This window comes from Thamnophis sirtalis, unplaced genomic scaffold, assembly GCF_051295495.1.
Source record: "Thamnophis sirtalis isolate CommonGarterSnake01/CBP01778 unplaced genomic scaffold, rThaSir2_p1.2 scaffold_5, whole genome shotgun sequence".
Classification (NCBI taxonomy): Eukaryota; Metazoa; Chordata; class Lepidosauria; order Squamata; family Natricidae; genus Thamnophis; species Thamnophis sirtalis.
This window is the reverse complement of record NW_028261385.1, coordinates 31,981,116-32,000,562: the sequence shown is the minus strand read 5'-3', so window position 1 is coordinate 32,000,562 and position 19,447 is coordinate 31,981,116. Positions and strand designations below refer to the sequence as shown.

The window sequence follows — 19,447 nt, the reverse complement described above, 5'->3', positions numbered from 1 at the left end:
TTGTTTTTTGTTGCACGGAGCATCTTTTATCAGATTAGATTGGTGTGTCGGCTATGGATCTAGGTAGCTTAGCTTCAGTAAGCTATGCCTTGGTAATCTTTCATTTAGATTACAGCAGAGTACGGTTCGTGCTGGTTCGCATCGGTTCGGTGGAACCGGTAGTGGAAATGGCGACTGGGTCGCCGAACCGGTAGGACAGCATGCTTGCCATGCCCCCAAATCGGTTCTCCAGTCGCCGCAACATCTTTTTTTGACATTTTTAATGTTCCACGCATGCACAGACCTATTTACAGGCAACTGCACATACGTGTGAAGTGAGAGTGTGTAAATCGCACATGCACCGAACTGGCAGTAATGCCGGCAGAAACCCACCCCTGGATTGCAGTTATATATAAAAGTGCCCCTGAAAGTCCACAGTTCAAAATATGGTTGATAAAGTATTGGGGAGAGCTAGTTTAACATAAGGAAAAGGAACCAACTTAGAAACTGGGAGACTATGATTTTTAATCCTGATTTAGGGACTAGAAAGAGTTGAGAAAACTAGATACATTATTACCATGTATTTTACTGGATAAATTAAGAATGTTAGGCACCAAAATGCACTTCAAAAATTGGGTTCAGCTTATCTTTGAATGGGCCTATCTGTAAGTATATATGGTAAATTTTTTTTAAAAAGTACCCATATACTTGCAGATAAACTAAACCAAAATATAGTGAAAAATGTGTCACCTGCAGATAAATCAATTATTAAAATTTAAAACAGAATTCTGTTCTGGAAAATATTTATTAATACAAACCATGAAAGCATGCAAAGTCCTTTAGAATATATTGGAAAAACTATACAAAAAGTTTGAGAGTTGGCTTATCTGCAGGTAGTACATTTTTCATGGTAGCTTGGTTAAAAAAAGGGAGATGTTTATCTATAGAGAGACTTACCCACTGTACATACAGTATGCCATTTTCACTATCTGGTTTTCAGTTTGCTTTCAGCTCAATTTTGGCTTTAGACCAAAGTAGGTAAAGAAACTCCTTTTCACGTCTATTCTTACCTAAGCTCATTTGTGGGGGCCTTGCGCAGAAGGTTTGCACAGAAGGAGATAATGGCAAGTGACAACTTCATAGCAGGCCTTCTCATTAACAACATGTTAACTTTAAAATATCCTTTCTAGTGAGGAACATCTGGCCTTTTTTTTTCCTGCTGTCTCCTTTGGTGCCAAAGATTTTTATTCTCTGAGGGCATTTAATTTAATTTTCTGCATTGCTGATGCCATCTGTTGTTCTAATTAGTGTTATCTTTTACTCTATAGAGTCCGCTGCTTTCAGCAACTTTTTCATTGATTATTTTAACAGAATGGTTTATTATGTCCTTTATGGATTTTTGGCTGGATTTTTGTTGTATAGTGCTCTGAATGCTCCTGTTTCAGACTGAGTAGCAGATTTTAGAAATAAAGACATTTAGCTGAAATTTATTAGGAACATAACATCCCTATGACTAGGCTGCATGTACTTTTTATATTTTTCTAAGGTGCCTCTAAGGAGTCAGAATTGCTGATCTGGGCAAGGTCTTTGGGATTTAGCTTATATTTTGAAATACACAGAAAGGTTTTATTAAAAGTCAAAACAAATTTTGGATGAATAAAATAAATGCCATTTCCAACATTGCAAAATAAAGTGAATGTAACTTAAGCAAGTTAATACTTTGATTTTCTCTACAGTGCTCTCTGTAACATGCCATGAGGGGAAAATTAATTAAATATATTGGTTTTTTTCCTTAATTATATTTCAAAATCTAGTGACATGCAAAATGTTTTATCATTTTATCTACTTTTTATCTTAGCTTTATGTTTTTAAAAATTAAAATTAAGCTTAAAATATAACTAAAATTTTTAAAAGTCCTCTCAAATCGATTTTGAAATTTAGTTAGCAAACAAAATGCTTGCCAGAATGAGAATGTTTGAGGCAATGACAGAAAGAGGAAGGAGCCAAATAGTTCTGTTAGAGTAGGGATTGCCCCAACTTAAAAACATTCATTAAAAAGTGTGTAACATTTCTCCATAAAGCATACTCATAGAAAGGATATGTAAGATAATCTCTGGGCAGAAAGAGAGAGAGGGAGGAGAAGGAAGGAAGGAAGGAAGGTAGGAAGGAAGGAAGGAAAGATAGATAGATAGATAGATAGATAGATAGATAGATAGATAGATAGATAGATAGATAGATAGATTTGTGAAGAGACATGCTTAGGAGTTTAAAAAGCTGGAGAATTGTTTATAATTCAAAACATCCAGTACACAAGGACAGATTGCTCCAAGATAAATATATTGTTTCTGACATTGTCTGATTTGAAACCATGAGTTTCTGTTAAAATATTAATTTAACATTTTCCTTGTTTTGTTTTGACTACAAGTAGCTGCACATTCTCAAGTCTTAAACAGCTGTTGTATATTAGCATAAAATACTTGGAAACCAGCATTTTAAAAGAAACAAAACAAAATTACAATATATTTTCTTGCAGTTTTTGTTTCCTAGCATTTTTTTTGCTATAAAAGGGCCAACAATTTATAATGAAGCCAACTCCTTAAATATGTTAAATATGTACTTGACACTGCAAATATACAAATTTTATCTGTATTATTCTTGATAATATTTGTGGCTAAATAATTTGAAATAGATTAAATGACTTTTTTCTCTTGCTAAATGTCAACATGCATTTTGAGTGAATAAAATATGCAAAACAGTGCTTGTATAATAGCATTAAATACTTTTAAGATCAGAAAGTGCTGCTCTCCATTGGTGAAACCATTTGAAATTTAAGTATACTCTAAATGGAAATATGGAATATATGTAAAGAATATAAAATACAATTTACCAAGGTAGGATGGTTTTTCAGAACACAGTACAGTCATTACTTTCAAGATGAAAAATAATACAATACGGTGATTCGGTTATTTGATTGTGACCAAGAAAATCCAAGTTCAAGTCCAGTCTCACCCATACAAGATCCCGAAATGTTGGCAAATAAATCTAATGCAGAGGTGTAAAACTCATGTCATGGTGGCGTCATGTGTCGTATCAGGACTTTTCCCCTTGACTAAAATGGTCATGGGTGTGGCCAGCATGCAACACATCTGGCCCATGAGTTTGCCAGCCTTGATCTAATGAATAAAGGATAAATATGTTATTTGTAGAATGAGGTCTAACATTCCATTATCCATGTCCATCCACTTCGTGTATTTAAGACATGCTTATCATGGACATAAGATACATAAGTGTATTTTTTCTTAAAGCCTACTCAGGTCTTTGAAATATTTCCTGGAATAATTTGTTGAGTTCTGGCCTGACTTGGCCTGCCAAGCCAAGCCAAGCCATGCCAAGCCAATGATTTCTTCAGTTGTTCATTAGACTTCCAGCCTGGACTCTTCTGGATATAGATGTTTTTCCAGGCAAACAATATGCAGCATTATCCTAGACTGGAGTAAGATTACTTAAAATGTATCTTTTGGGAGGAATCTGTTATCTTTGTTGAAACTGTATGTCAATTGTAAAATACACCTGACTGTATATCTGGAACCCTGAAAAGTCTAGGGAATGTAGGCAGAATAATTGCAGGCAGCTCGCATTCTGCTGAACTTTATCCAAATCTACATTAACTTACTCCCAATGATTGGGTTATCCTCTAGTAGGGGTGAACTATTGAAAAGCCCTTTTTCCTCTCCAGCGAGGAGCCATGCTCACCCTTTCCCTGTTAGATGTTGATTGGGAGGAGTGACATTGGATAACTAAAACAAGGTCGTGGATTTTGTTTTCCAAAATGAAATGGAAACACAGAATTCCATACCACATAATACAGAATTTAAAAAGAAAATTTAACAACAAAACCAAAAGCAATTAGAAGAGTTTATAAAAGCTTGGTTTAATGGACTTTGTAAAGAACAAAATCTATTGTGCATGTAAAAAATGGTGTTGCATATGTGTACAATTCCATTTGTTATGTAATACATTTTGAGTTTAATAGGCCTATGCACCTCTTAAGCTGAGTTTACATATGTATGTTTATATATGAATACTTAGGTGAATATATGAATACTTAGAAATGTAAACATTTGAAACATCCTTCATGGTGGCAGCTGGTAGCAGCCAAAGCTAGAAGGGTTTTCTCTCAGCTTCGGGAAAGGTGTGAAAACATGTCTCTGTAGCCTTGCTTGAGACTACAGGAGCATACAGTCATGGGGCAGGCTAGTGCCGAAAAAGCCCTGTCCCCACATTTTAATTAATTTTACACTGATTTTTAACTCATCATTGCCTTATTTTAAATTTTATATACTGTTTTTATGGTTTGATTTTGTCTGTATACTGACTATCCAGAGTCCCTCTGTGAGGAAGAAGGGTGGTTTTTAAAATGTATAAATAAATAATCATTTTTATGTTCGGAATCACATCTGAACAGATGAAGGTAATCTTATCGGAAAAATGTAGTTAATATAGATAATAAATTACAGTATGAATCTGAATCTGAGTGAAATTTCCCTTCATTGTGGAAGTTTTCAAACTCTTCCTCTTCAGTTTTTCATGTAGGGAAAGTTCCAACACTTTTAAGTACTATTTGGAAATGAAAGATTCTTTTGACTCCCAAAGCTGTTATAAGAAATCTAATATCTAAGAACAAGAATTGAATTGACATTTTATGTTGATTTACAGCTTCCATAGGAAATATGGTTGGTAACTATACTGGAAATTTGATGGCATAGAATTCCTTTTCAATGTCATCAAACAGCAGGAACTAAACTTCAAGAGCTGTGGTGGCACAGTGGTTAGAATGCAGTACTGCAGGATACTTCTGCTGACTGCTGGCTGCCTGCAATTTGGCAGAGTGACTCTCACCAGGCTCAAGGTTGACTCAGCCTTCCATCCTTCGAAGGTGGGTAAAATGAGGACCCAGATTGTTGGAGGCAATATGCTGACTCTGTAAACCGCTTAGAGAGGGCTGAAAAAGCACTGTGAAATGGTATATAAGTCTAAATGCTATTGTTATTAAGATATAGGAGACATCAAACTAAACCTTACAATTTTAACAACTCCAGATTGATTGGCACGTAGTTATAAACAGATTTGAACATATTTTCTGGAAATGCTTAATTAGTTAGGGTGTTTTTGGTTGTAACTCTGAAGAATTTGAAATGTTATATTGAATTCAACTATTATAATGAACACAAACAAAATTCAGCTGAAAAGAATGCTGCAGACCTATTACAGTTAACAAGAATATTGATAATGCAGTAATTAGGATAGTGTGTGATAATGATTTTTAATGTTGTTTGTGCTTTTCAGGTAAAGAAATGGACATTTGTTGACTATTCATTTTAAAGCCTCACAGCAATATGAAGGAATAATTTTTATATTTCCTTTTTGACTGAAAATGTCTGCAAATATAGGGAAAAAACTATGTTATTTCAAAATATCTATCAAGAAGTGGAACAAGAAGTAGCGGAAGAAATATAATATTTTCTGGTTATGGTGCAGTTCTGGAGTGGAGTTAAAGCTATAGCACATAGGTAGCCTACATCTTCTAAATTATGGAAATTTTTTGGAAGACGTTGACCTGGATTTTGTGCTTTATTATGGTATTATCAGAATATCACGGTGACAACAGGCTTTCATATAATTCTCAAGGTAGGGATCAAACGTTTTAAACTAATGTCTTTTGACCCATATTTAATTTGGTTGCAGTCCTAAATTGCTTTTTTTAAAGTATGCCCCAATTTACTTCTGAATGTTCATATGTATAAATCACTTTTAAAAAAACATTGATATGTGAGAGAAAATTAAAAGAATTGTGATTTTAGTTATTTTCTCTCAGGGCATCAAAATAACATTTAAAACTTTTAGTTAGGAAAAAAAATCAATATTTTAGTTTGTTATGTAATAATAAATCCTCAGTATTCAATTATTGTCCAAGTAACTTGCAGTAGTATTATAGTCTAAAACATGCCTTAAAACATTTGCTTTTTGTTTGCTTATTGAAGTGTGATTAGTTTACAGCTCTAAGGATCCTACAGCAATAGGCTCATTAAAGATCCTATCTGCATTATAAGACATTAAAGTTGTTTGTATGTTGACTCCCTAGTTAACCTGAATAGAAGAATAGATCATATGAAAACCTCTAAATATCTAATTCTTCAACTGCAGTTTATTTGGGAATCCTTTATGACGTAGAGAATTACACAAAGATAATATACAATTTTATGCTTTATTTTAATGACTAAAATAAGGCATTAAATTGGGGCATTATTTATATTTCTAATTGTTTGAAATCAGTGGGAATTTTTTATATTGGATTAGCCTTCATTTACAAAATTATTTTTATGCAAATTATTTTTATAGGCAAAAATATGTAAATTTTAGCAGAAAATATACAATAGATAAACCTATTTTTAAAAATCAATACTAGGTAATATTTTAATAAATAAATATTCATTCTTAAACTGAAGTTGCTTGGATATCATAACATGTAAATAATGTTGTATTATTCCTTTTGATATCCTTTTATATTTTTTTCTTTTTTATGTCTGTTTCTTGGATTGGTTTACTATGTGATTTGAAAGAGGAATTCCTGTCTTATCTTGAACACTATCAACTAACAATCCCAATAAGGGTTGACCATAATGGAGCCTTCCTCAGTTTTACTGTGAAAAATACTAAACCCAGCGGAAGAAAGAAGAGAAGTACTGAGTTTTATGAGCAAGAACTGGCAGTTTCTAAATTATTTTTTAAACTTTCTGCCTATGGCAAGCACTTTCATTTAAACTTGAGTCTCAACACAGATTTGGTCTCCAAACACTTCACAGTAGAATATTGGGGTAAAGATGGACCTCAATGGAAGCATGATTTTTTAGACAACTGTCACTATACAGGATATTTACGTGGCCAGAATGGTACATCTAAAGTAGCAATAAGCAACTGCAATGGTCTGGTAAGTGCAAATTATGTACTTGTCAATATTCTGAATTGTTTAATTTTGCAGAAAAAAAGACTCTCTGTCCAGACTCATACTATATTTTAACATCATTGTGGTACTGAAAAAAGTTAAGAATATTTGTATCAGTTTAAAGTTTTAGTGAAGCATTAGCAAGTAAAGTGATTATTTTATCTAATGTTATTCCCCCCTCCATATTTCCCCCACTGATACTTGTATGAAACTTTATGATTATTATTTCTGTTGTGGACAATAGTCCTATGAACTCTGTTGAATCAGGTGGGCAAAATGAAGCAACCTATTGCTTTTTGTTTCTTACGTTTTTGTGATTACTTTAAATTGTTTGTTTAATCTCATGCAATAATAAATTATTTTTTAAACGTTTGATTGCAGAATATAGTAAGAATTGTATAAGAGGGAAGTAAAGCATGTGTGAAAATAAATGAATGCTTACATTCAATATTGAACAGGGAGTAAATTAATGATATATGATGTCCTGTGGTTGTTTAACATATTTATCAATAACTATATAAATAATACTTGTGATAAACAGTGGTTTGTAGATTCAGAATGTAAATATTTTTTTGAATGCAGGTTGGCTGAGTACCTGATAGCAAATTTTAGACAGGTTATGTGATGACGTTCATGGAAATTAAAATGAATGTTTCAAAGACCAAGAACTAGGTTTGATAGATTTTGGAGTGAACACTTGCAAATTATATGCAAATGCCAAAAAACAAAACAAAACACTAGAATAAGTAGATGAATCAATGTATCTAGAAACAAACTTAATACCCACATGCTATTCCCTTTTGAGAAAGGTTAAGATTGTAAATGCTGGTAGAAAAACAGTGGGCAGTACATGGTTGCAATCAATGAATATTTATCAAAAATAATTAAATGTCTATGTATATTAAGAATGATTATTAATGGGAGACAGAAAAGCAAGTTGAATGCACTGGGAATGGGCAATTGAAGGAGTGTCCATTGTAAACAAGAAGAGATAGAGTCAAGAATGAATGACTATCGAATGAATATGTATTGAATGAATGAGTAATCAGACTTTTATAAGTAAATAAATGAACCAACTTATTTGTTTTACTGGGTTCTCTTTATCTAGTTTTAGAATGTATTGAGTACAGATCATGTTTTAGGTCATATTTATATAGAAATATTGAAAATTCAAAACAGTTCATATAGATTGTATGTATGTATGTATGTATGTATGTATGCATGCATGCATGCATGCATGCATGCATGCACATACATTTCAATTTCTATGCTATTACTCCTTTCATTTAATTTGTTTAGGGATACCCTTAGGACTCCCCAGCAATTCAAAATGTTGTAGAAATAAAACATCCACTGTAGCTAAATAGTTTGCCTGCAGTAAGAATTTAGATACAATTTTCATACATTTCTGGTGTGGTATACTCATGATTACATTACTTTCACTGTTTTCAGTAGGTCTTTCCTATATGGATCAACTCTGGCTTCCTGCTGATGTGGCCAGATGTTCCATGAAAACATCTGAAATGCCTATATCACATTGGCAACATCTGTATAATTTTACAGATGTTTTTATTGGACAGAAATCTTTTTATGGAGAAAGTAGTATAAGCTCCTCTATGAACTCCACAATGCAATTTCCTAATGCTAGCAAATCTGTTGGCACAACTCTTTGGCTACAAACATAAAAACTGGGAAGGAAAATAACTGTTTTTTCAGTATTAGTGGTAATAAATCACAGCCAAAGGGATAATCCAAGGATAAGCTGTATTTTTTGTAAGTGATAATTTGCTGTCACAATTCTGTGTTATTTCAGGAGTGAGTCTTATATGGAAATAGACTTGTACAGTTGTACTATAATTCAAACCTAAAAATAACTGTAAAGCACTTGGTTAGAAAATGGTAAAAGAGCACCATGTTTGGAAAATGACACGCTGCTTATTACTGTAGTAAATCTAAGTATCATCCATAATGTGAGACAATCATGACTGGATTGCATATAGGTCTCTTAAACCTTCATAAATTTTCTACAAATAGAATTATTCATCATGATTTCAAAATATTAGAATTAGGTTTCTCTCTATTGACCCTTATTATTTTGCAACACTGATGAGCATAGCTGCAGCTTTCTCTTGAATTATTTCTCAAAGGAACAATTTCACTAGCCTAAAGAACCTTCCTAAAGGCCCTGAAATAAGGATGGAATATACAATACACTGGCAAGATTAATAAAGAATTGTTTTTTTCTATTTTAATAACAAAAATACCAGTCAAGTGGTACACTATGTATTTATGGATTTTGAATCATTTTACGTGAGGAGAAAAAAGGAAGAGGATTGGGAATTCTAGAATTATAGCTCAATGCTATAATTCCAGTCAAGAAGTTAAATAAAAGAGGAATAGATAATCTGATGTTTTTTAAATAGTGAAATGTTTTGGTCCAGTGATTAAAACTCTAGCCTAGAAATTAGGAAATTCTGGGGTTCTAGTTCTGCCTTTATCATGAAAATCGACTGGGTGACTTTGGGCCAGTCATTCTCTCTCAGCCCAATCGCCTCACAGGGTTGTTGTGAGGAAAATAAAGAGGAAGAAGGTGTATTGGATATATTTGCCACCTTGAGTTGTTTGTAAAAATAATAAAGGGGAAGGAGGGGGTGTAAAATAAATAAATAATAGCTTTCCTTATTTTTTTAAAAAAGTGAATGTAAAATATATGTGGCCTTTTTGTGGCCAATCATACTGTGCGGCCATTTTGAGGGGCAGGACTGGTTTTAGGGCGTACTTGCCATTCACTAAATAGTCATTCTTGGATCCCATTAACATTACTGGAACATGTTGTCAATTAATGATGTTTCTCAACAGTTTTTAAGATGTGTGGACTTCCAATTCCCAGAATTCCCCCAGTAAGCTTGCTGACTGGAGGAATGCCAGCAGTTGAAGGCCCAGACATCATAAAATTTTTAAAGTTGAGAAACACAGACTTAAAACATCACACAATCTTCTCAGTCATATTTTAGTGTATGATATTTGTTTTTTTGTTTTTTTACATCCTCTTACTTTTAAGAAAATGAGGCTAATTTCTTTTCAGACCTCATTATCTTCCCTGATTTTGGCACAATATAAATGATCTCACTTGCTTCCTGACATTTCTGTGAGGCAAAACAGATTTATTACAATGATTTCACACTTAACCTATAAACTGTACTTCATGATGAATTTTTTATCCAGAACAGGTCTCAGTGTGCTTAGTTGTGTGGCTCTTGTACAGGGCAGCTGTTCTTTACTAGCTTTAGCTGTCAGTACTCAATTAATTATCCTAATAGAATAAATAAAGGTCTGTCTAGATAGGATTTATTTTTCTATCTATGTGACCAGATTGGATGAATTTATTTAAAAACCCCATATCTTAATGCATAAACATATTCAATTAAAGAGTGCTAATTTAACTGTAACTTTTTCCTTCAACAAATGTTAATCATTCTCTCTCTGAATTGGAAAAGGCTTAAGGAGGGGGAAAAAAGAGGAATTTCTCTTTAAATACACAGGACTTCTTTGGGGCATAGGAAAATCTTCATTTTAGGAGATCCCTTCTCCCTCTCTCATGAATTGATGAAAGTTGTAGTGCTGAGAGAAAGGCAACTTTCAATCAGAGGCAGCCCTGTGAATTATTATACAAATAGTCCTCATTTAGCATCCACAAATGGGACTAGGAAGCAGTCACTTAAGGTTTTTATTTGTTTCATTTATCAATTTCTTTGCCATAACTTGAGGCAGCTTGCAGAACAGGATTGGGACATCAAGTAAAAAAGAAATTAACAAAAGAGCTAAAACGAACAGCAGAATACAAGCTTATTATGTTTGTAAAGATAAAATTGGTTAAAAATTCAGATGACTAAATTATTCAGCATAAAATATAAATTATTCTCAAAAGAAACAACTAGGATTATTTGCCTAAACTGTGTCATATAACCATAGTTTTCCGTTCTTTCAGTATTTTCCTTTGACAAATTCATAAGTACTTATCTTATTTTGTAATGTTTTTATGCTTTTAAAGAAAGAAAATACAATTTTAGTCTAGTGATGGGTTTTAATTTAGTATTCATAAGTATGTCTTTCTTTCAGGGAGGTTATTTTTTTGGTGTAGTAATTCTTAATGTTTTCTGCACTTATTAGTCCTATGGCTTAATTGAAACAGAAGACCATTGAAATATATTCTTGAACAAGCCAAAACATTTTCTACTTTTCATTTCTACATTAAAAGCCTGGACTGAAGTCATGTCCTCAAGATTTTCCTGTTACTTTTATGTTCTGTGTTTATCAGTGAACATTTCCCCTGTGTTATAACACTCAAACAGTAACAATCGAAACTGAACACAAATTAATTATCAGTTTATTGTAGAAATTGAGGATTACATCTATGTTTTGATGATGTGCTGGTTTGTGCAGCAGTGGTGGTTGGAATTTAAACAGCTTCTATAAGCAATGTAAATAATATGAGTAATTTTGGTGGTTGTTGATTAGACAGTATTAGATCAAAACTACATTTTTCTTTAATACATTGCTTTGAATACTTTCGCAATTCAAATATTTACAGTACCATGAATATATTATAATTGTAGTTATTTTATCATTATACATAATGATTTTAATATAGTGATGGTCTCTGACTGGCATTATCTGAGTTTGGAAGGTAAACATGGTCAAGCCTGGTTTGTATTTGGATGAGGCAATACTAAAATATAGGTTAGTATGAGAAGCTGGAAAACATCTTGGAAGAAGATAATGGCAAAACACTTCTTTTGTATGTTTCCATTAAGTCATTTAGACTTGAGTTCAACTTGGAGACTTACTCTTTTATGGTATATTATAAGGAATGATCTCTAGTATTTGCCACTATAATATTTGCATGTTTGTTGATATTTTCTTTGGATCTAATTATTAAGGATGACAGTGATTTCAAGAAAGTTTTTTTTGCTGTTTTCACAGTTCATATTTAAATTTTTGCCATGTCTGTACCACATTGAAAACTGTGTATTATATAAAATTGGATGTCTAAACTGGTGTAAATGCACAACTCTTTCTGTAGGAAAATCTATATGTCTATGAGAGATACGTATGAATCTTCAAATTGAATGTTAATGATGCATGCATAGTTTTGCACTTATTAATAGTGTTCTACAAGCTTGCTTTCATACTGAAATGTTATTGAAATTAAAAAGTTTAACTTAACTGGGAGACTAAATTATGTATATTAAAATAAATATTTTATATATTTTAGATGACGTTTAGATACTTCTTTTCTTTTCTCCTTAAGCATGGTATAATTGCTACAGAAGATGAAGAATATTTTATTGAACCCTTAAGGAACACAAGTGAACAGTCTGATAATTTTCAATTTGAAGTTGGCCATCCACATGTAATTTATAAAAAATCTTCACTGTATCATCAGTTCTTCTATGATCATACCCATTGTGATATGTCAGGTAAATAGGTCAGAATTCCAGTAATATCATTACCAATTGTGAAAAAATACCTAGCTATTTTAATTTTTCATTCTAAGAAAAATATAATTGTGTATTTTGTTATTGTTTGTTTTGTACTACTACTTTTTTTCAACAATATCATGGACCCTCAGAGCAAAAATCCAAAATACTGCTATCTGTTCAGCTTCTATTAAAGTGCTAAATTATTATCAAATAGGAAGCTCTATGTAGTTATCAATTGGAAATTCCTTATCAGTTCAAACTGTAAATCTATTTGCAAGTTTCTCAATCAAAGCCTTTCTTATCAGAACTAGATTAGAATCCCCACAGAAAAAGGTTTTCCAGTTTAAGATGAAGATTATAATTTTCTCTATGGCTTTATTTATTTTATTAATTTTTAAATTGATTTTGATTCTTTTATTATGATATTTAAATGTACATATTGCAAGTCTTGGCTTTGAGAGGATTTAATTTTACTAATCTTGTTTCTATACATTTATTAATTCCTTTACGTGCTTCTTAGGAAAAAACCCTGATAAAATTTATATTCTTACATGTTATTAAATATTGATGGAATCCTGGATCGTGAGGCCCAACACACAGTCACTTATTTCCTAGTCCTCGATTGGATTACTGAAATATGCTCTACATGGGCCTACCCTTGAAGAGTATTCTAAAGCTACAACTGTTACAGAACATAGGGGCTTTGTTAGTTCTGGAAATCCCTGGAGTGCCATATGTAACACCACTGCTGTGTGATCTGCACTAGTTATCAGTTTGCTTCCAGTTTCAATTCAAGATGTTGGTCCTTTTAAAGCCATGGGTCCAGGGTATCTCTGGAACCATCTCATCTCAATGGGATTTAACTCATCCCACTCACTCCAGTGAAAAAGACTTACTTTGGATTCTATCTGCCAAAAAATTTCAATTAGAGAGGTTGAGGAGAAGAATCTTTTTTTGCTGTGGCCCTTACCTTTTGGAATATTCTCTACACTAGAGATGAGGTTCTCACATTATGGCTTCTGGAAGAGCCTTAAAATCTGATTCTGCTGGTGGGCCTGGGGCCCTGATAGGGGTGTACTATGTATGCTAGCTGATGGGGTACAGAGAAGATCCCCACTTCTATGCTGCCTATCCTCTTGGTTTTTAGTTTTTTATTTAATCCTCTTAATTCTAGGCATTTTAAAATACCTTTTCACCTTTTTATTATATTGTAAGCCACCCAGAGTTGCTATAACAATGAGATGGGCAGCATATACATTTAATAAATAAATAAATAAAAATTAGAATCAATTTGTTTAATTTTAAAGAAATGCAGCAGATGTTTTGGGAAAGGTACAAACTATTTATAGCTTCTAAAGCAAGGGTGTCAAACTGGCAGCCCGTGGGCCAGATGCATCATGTACAGGCCACATCTAGCCCAGTTCTGCGAAGGGAAAAACCATTGCGATACGTCACATGATGGCAATGTTATGTGGCGAGTTTGACACCCATATTCTAAAGCATTTCCTTAATAGAAATGTTTATAGTACCGATATCCTGTTAGAGTAATTAACGTGCTGATAGTTGAACAAATCCTGTGATAAATATAAGTAAACAATGTCTGTAGATCTAAACAGCACATATGCAGATACCTTGCACATACTGGTTTTTATATTCTATGTAAATACAGATTGTTATTTTTCAAACTAATATTTGTATTTTTATGTTTGGTATAAATCAAAGCAACATTATATTGTAAAAGCAGATTTGATTTAATAATAGGTTAACCAATTTAATAATTGGTTATAAACATATAACCAATAGATTAATATGATCAATTTAGATTTGCAAGTTAAGGTAAGAATCGATTTGCAACATGTTTTGAGAAAGAATTCCAAAACATTGGAAACATTCAAAATTTCAGCCCAACACAAGTATCCAAAATTTGGATACACTGGTTTGCTGGTCTGAAAAGGTTGGGAAATGGTGCTTTGCAGCACTCCCTGAGCAGTTTACAAATGTCAGTATATCATCCCTAACCATCTGGGTCCTCATTTTACTAACCTTGGGAGGGTGAAAGGCTGAGTCAACTTTGAGTCAGTCAAGATTGAACTCCTGGCTGCAGGCAGAGATAACATTCTAACCATCACCATTTATATTTACTGTTTTGTACCAAATCAGGTTATTTAGTATTTTTAAATTTAAATTCTTTAAATTTGTGTAATTTGTGTTATGGTTTAATTTTTATTTTCTTTCTGTGCTAAATTTCTTGTTTATGAAATTGGAACCAAATAATTTAAAAACACATATCTGTATTCATGATATATAATATAAAAATATATATTAAAAGAGCAGTCAGTCATGTCACTAATTATTTTAATTTCTAGAAGAACTCACAGGAAGAGGCAAACCTTGGTGTTTGAACAATACTGTTGCTTTTCAAACTCTTCCACCAGCTAATCAGACTTTGAACAATCATCATCGATTGAAAAGATCAATAAGCACTGAACGTTTTGTGGAGACGCTGGTAGTAGCAGACAAAATGATGGTGGGATACCATGGGCGCAAAGATATTGAACATTATATTTTGAGCGTTATGAATATTGTAAGTTTTATCCTCTACATATTCACATAATTTATTTTAATGTTACAGGTTGTAATGTTATTAAATTAAAAATATAAGGCTATACTAGTAAAGGTGTTATTTCTCCATGGTTGGAGAGACAGCCTCCATGTATGGGTAATTACTCGTGCCCTATCCAATAGGACTGAGTCTGATATCTTTAAGATATGCCTTCTCCTGCAGCCACATCCAGCTTTGTAACTCAGTAAATTTCCAAGGACAGACGTGTGAAACTCTTTCTTCTATATTTATTCCACTTTAATTAGCTAATTTTTCAAAATCAACCTTCAAATTGTTTATTTCTTTGCAGATTTGGCTAATTTACCTTCTTTTGCTTGATTTTGTCCCCAGAGGCTTCTACAGCCATGGGGAGCCACCGCGAGGTGCCAGATGGCACAGCGCAGCTCTAGAGCGATCAGAGGACACCAGATCAAGCCTCCAGAGTGCAGTGAGTGTGTAGTTGCCCGGGGGGGGGGGGGGGGCGCACAGCGGCGGAGAAGACAGGAAATGACCAGGATCGCTTCCAGCCAAGTCAGGAAGGTTATGAGAGCCTTGTCGTAGGCGCTAAAAGGGCGGCCGGCATTTTGGATTCACCACAAGACGGTCGCCACTTTGAATTTGCAATCGGGCTCCGAAGTTATCACTATCAGGTCTAGCTGAGCTCATGGAGCGATTGGGCCCCCCCTTTGTCTCCCCCCAATCTCCCTGCTTCCCCTGGTGGCCTTGAAGAGTGATTAAAAGGCAGGACTGTTAAGCTGCAAGACCAGACTTCCCCAGCAGGCCCCAGCATAGACCATGCCCTGGAGTGCCTAGCACAACCAACCCCCTCCTCCTTTGGCAAGCCTCAAAATCAGGTGTGGGTTGGTGTGATGGATATGGAAGCAGGGATGGACCACTCTTCCCCCCTATCAGAAGATCCCTTAGAGGGCATATCTGGAGTCAGGTCTACTAGACAGCCAAGAGGACAGCGGAACAACAGTTATAGGCCTCCATTAGCCCTCCAAATGAGCCTACTCCCATCCAGGAGGCTGACATGACCCCCTCCCATTGGAGGAATTATCTCCTGACAGTGAGGAATCTGAAGTAGAGGCTGCAGAGGATGATGTCCAGGAGACCAGGACTACCCCATCGCCTGGGCCTCCCATTGCCTACCTAGCTCAACAGCCCCCTAATATGGCTTCCATCACCTCAGAGGCATCGCTCAACAGGGCATCGCTGCAGAGCTCTATGAACAAAAGGCTTCCTCATCTTCAGGTTTGGCACAAACATAAGGAATCCAGACAATCCATTGGAACACCAAGCACAGCAGACAAGCAGTCCTCCAGATCCCCTAGCAGTTTGTCTGACTCCTCTGGGGTGGAGGAGGCACATAGGGATTCAAATCTATCTGTAGATGATGATACTAAGATCGACCAGCCACCACGGGGGGCCTGTTTCGCTCTTCCATGTTTACCTCTCTTCTTCTGAAGGCACAGAAGGTAACTGAACTGGATTCCGCTCAGGCTGCCCAGGCAGGCCCCTCCACCTCAGTGACCTCAGCTGATCTAGTGTTTTCTGAACCAGTAGTCTAGAAGGAGGTAATTCCTTCCCCTAAACTGTTTCTGGACATTGTTCAGAGACAGTGGACTTCTCTCAGGTCAGGTCCCTTCCCCGCCTCCCAAGACGAGAGGTTCTTTAATGTGGGGCTTGAATTAACTAAACTTCTTGAGGTTCCATCCATTGATGCCCCAGTGGCAGCCCTCTCCTCGCCTTCCCTGGTTCCCAACATCCCTGAGGAAGTGCTGAAATCTGAGGATAAGAGGTCGGAACACATCTTAGTTAAGGGCCATCAATCGGCTGCCTGTGACGTCAAGGCCTCGACGGTCCCTTCTTTTTTTGATAGTGCTGCCCTCCTATGGTTAAAACAACTGCAGGAATGGATCCCCCCATCGGATTCCAGGGCACACCAAGACCTTAACAAAATTAAGGCAGCCCTGCAATTTTCTGCCGATGCCTCTTTGAGCACACCCAGATTTGCATCGAAATCCATAGCTTCCTCCATCTCTGCTAGGAGAATACTTTGGCTCAGACAATGGCAGGCAGACAGCAAACACAAGTGGCTCCTGGTCCCCACCCCATTTGCTGGGGATAAGTTGTTCGGTGCTCCCTTGGAGCCCATGTTGATAGAGTCCAAAGACAAGAGGAAGATCCTTCTTTCCCAATTCCATAAACCAGAGTCCAGGGCCTCCTGCTACCATTGTAAGCCACCCTTTCGCGGCTCAGACAGGGGATATAGTCACAACAATATTATGGTAGACAGAATCAGCAACAGGACAGGTCAGTCAGAGGAGGGCAACATTACCAGCCCAAGCGCTCTTATCAAGGATCTGGATCCAATCGGCCCTTCCGTCGTCAAAAATGACTACCAGGACAACCTTCCCATCGGCAGCTGATTGGGAGGTCACAATAGATGCCTGGGTCAGGGAGACGGTAAAACACGACCTCTCCCTAGAATTTTTCCTCCTCTGCCCCATATCGCAGGACTGAGGAAAGAGACACCTCGTGGACCAGGCCGTCCAGCACCTGCTGGACATCCAGGCTATTCAACCAGTACCAGAGGATCAATGGGGAGAAGGGTTTTATTCCCTTCTATTCATCGTCTCCAAGGCCTCGGGGGATTAGAGAGCAATTCTGGACCTGAAAGCCTTGAACCATCACATTGTCTACCGATGGTTCAAGATGCACTCCCTTTTGACCATCTTGGAGGGCGTCCTGAGGGATGATTACCTGACCTTAGTGGATCTTACAGAGGCCTATCTACATGTCCCCATTCTTCCAAACCACTGGCAGTTCCTGCGGTTTTGCTATCGGGGAAACATTTCCAATACCAGGCTCTTCCCTTTGGTCTCTCCTCGGCCCCGAGGGTGTTTACCAAGATCCTATTGTGAAGTTCCCAGAAGATGACCTAATTAATTTACGAGCCTCGAGACAAAGTTCAAAATAAATCCATTCATTTATTAGGATCAACATTCTGGCGTGTACTCCTGTGGAGCCAAAACTACTTCCGCTTAATTGCGTTTGAACTTCACCCCTCTATCTTCTCCCTTCTGTCATGCGTCATAGATCATATTCATGAACTAGGTTGTAGAAATATGAGATCCAACTCTGGCCGAAGGTATGCATGGAATCCTCCCGAAGGTATGCATGGACTCCTCTCTCGAATGCCAACCTGATAATAGTCATGGCAACGCTTTACAAGTTGACACCTGTCGGCAATCGCAGCTCATCTAAGGGCCTACTTGATCAAGATCTTGTGTTACCTAGACTACATCCTCCTGTTGTCCAGGTCCCCAATCCAGGCCTTGCAGGATTTGGAGGTGGCTCTCCAGAACCTGAGGGACCATGGATTCTCCATCAACTTGGGAAAGAGCCATCTGACACCAAAAAAATGACTGCTCCACCTACGAGCTGTCATGGATATGGGTCAATGCTGGATCTTTCTGTTCGACAAGCCTCAGAGCAGTCTAAGAGGCCTAGTTAGGCAGGTCAGGGCACACATCGGGCCCAGCTGATTGTACTCTCTCAGCTTCTCAGCAACATGGTGTCTTCCTTTTCCATAATACCATGGGCCAGACTCCACAGCAGGCCTCTCTATTGGCTCCTGCTGCCGTACCAAAAAGACGACACCAGTTGCTCAACCAAGTCGATTCGCATTCCCAGAAGTCCTGAAGTCCCTAGCATGGTGGGATTCCCCAGTTCTCCAGCAGAGATCATTATTCCGGAAACCCCCATGGGTGAGGATCACCACCGACACCAGCCTGTCCGGGTGGGGTGCACACCTGAAGTCGGAAGTGGCCCAGGGTCTTTGGTCTCAGTTGGAACAGTGCAACACCATCAATTAGTTGGAGCTTCAAGGGATTCAGCTGGGTCTTCTCCACCTATAGGACACAGTGGTTAACAGGCATGTCCTAGTCCTAATAGACAACATCACCGCCAAGGCCCATGTGAATCAATAGGACAGGACACGGTCCAAACTTCTGATGCAGGAGACCATGCATCTGGGTTGCTGTCCTATCTCTACGGGCCCTGTCCTATCTCTACGGGCCCTCCATCCTCACCTGTTCTGGTCACTGGTCAGATGCTTCGGCCAGCCCATAGCCAACCTCTTCACCAGCAGAGACAGCAGAAAGGTTCCATGCTTCTTCACAAGGTACGAGACCCGGGGGCAGAGGGCGTGGACGCACTCAGATTCCCATGGCCCAAAGGCCTGCTTTATGCCTTTCCCCCTCCCACTCATTCAGCGGATCATTCAGAAGATACTAGAGGAAGAAGCAGAGCTAATTCTCCAAGCTCCCTTTTGGCTGCATTGCCCCTGGTTCGCAGACCTCAAGACTCTCTCCA

The 19,447-nt window shown here is 36.7% G+C and overlaps 1 protein-coding gene across 1 annotated transcript in view; it reads left to right on the top strand.

Annotated features, from left to right (window-relative positions):
* ADAMTS6 (ADAM metallopeptidase with thrombospondin type 1 motif 6) overlaps positions 1–19,447 on the top strand; it is a 127,180-nt gene that overhangs the window by 23,409 nt on the left and 84,324 nt on the right. Inside the window, exons 2-5 of the mRNA XM_014060953.2 lie at positions 5,326–5,667; positions 6,600–6,967; positions 12,294–12,462; positions 14,832–15,049. Coding sequence (XP_013916428.2) covers positions 5,571–5,667; positions 6,600–6,967; positions 12,294–12,462; positions 14,832–15,049 — 852 coding nt within the window. The 5' untranslated portion in view covers positions 5,326–5,570. The remainder of the gene's footprint in view (positions 1–5,325; positions 5,668–6,599; positions 6,968–12,293; positions 12,463–14,831; positions 15,050–19,447) is intronic.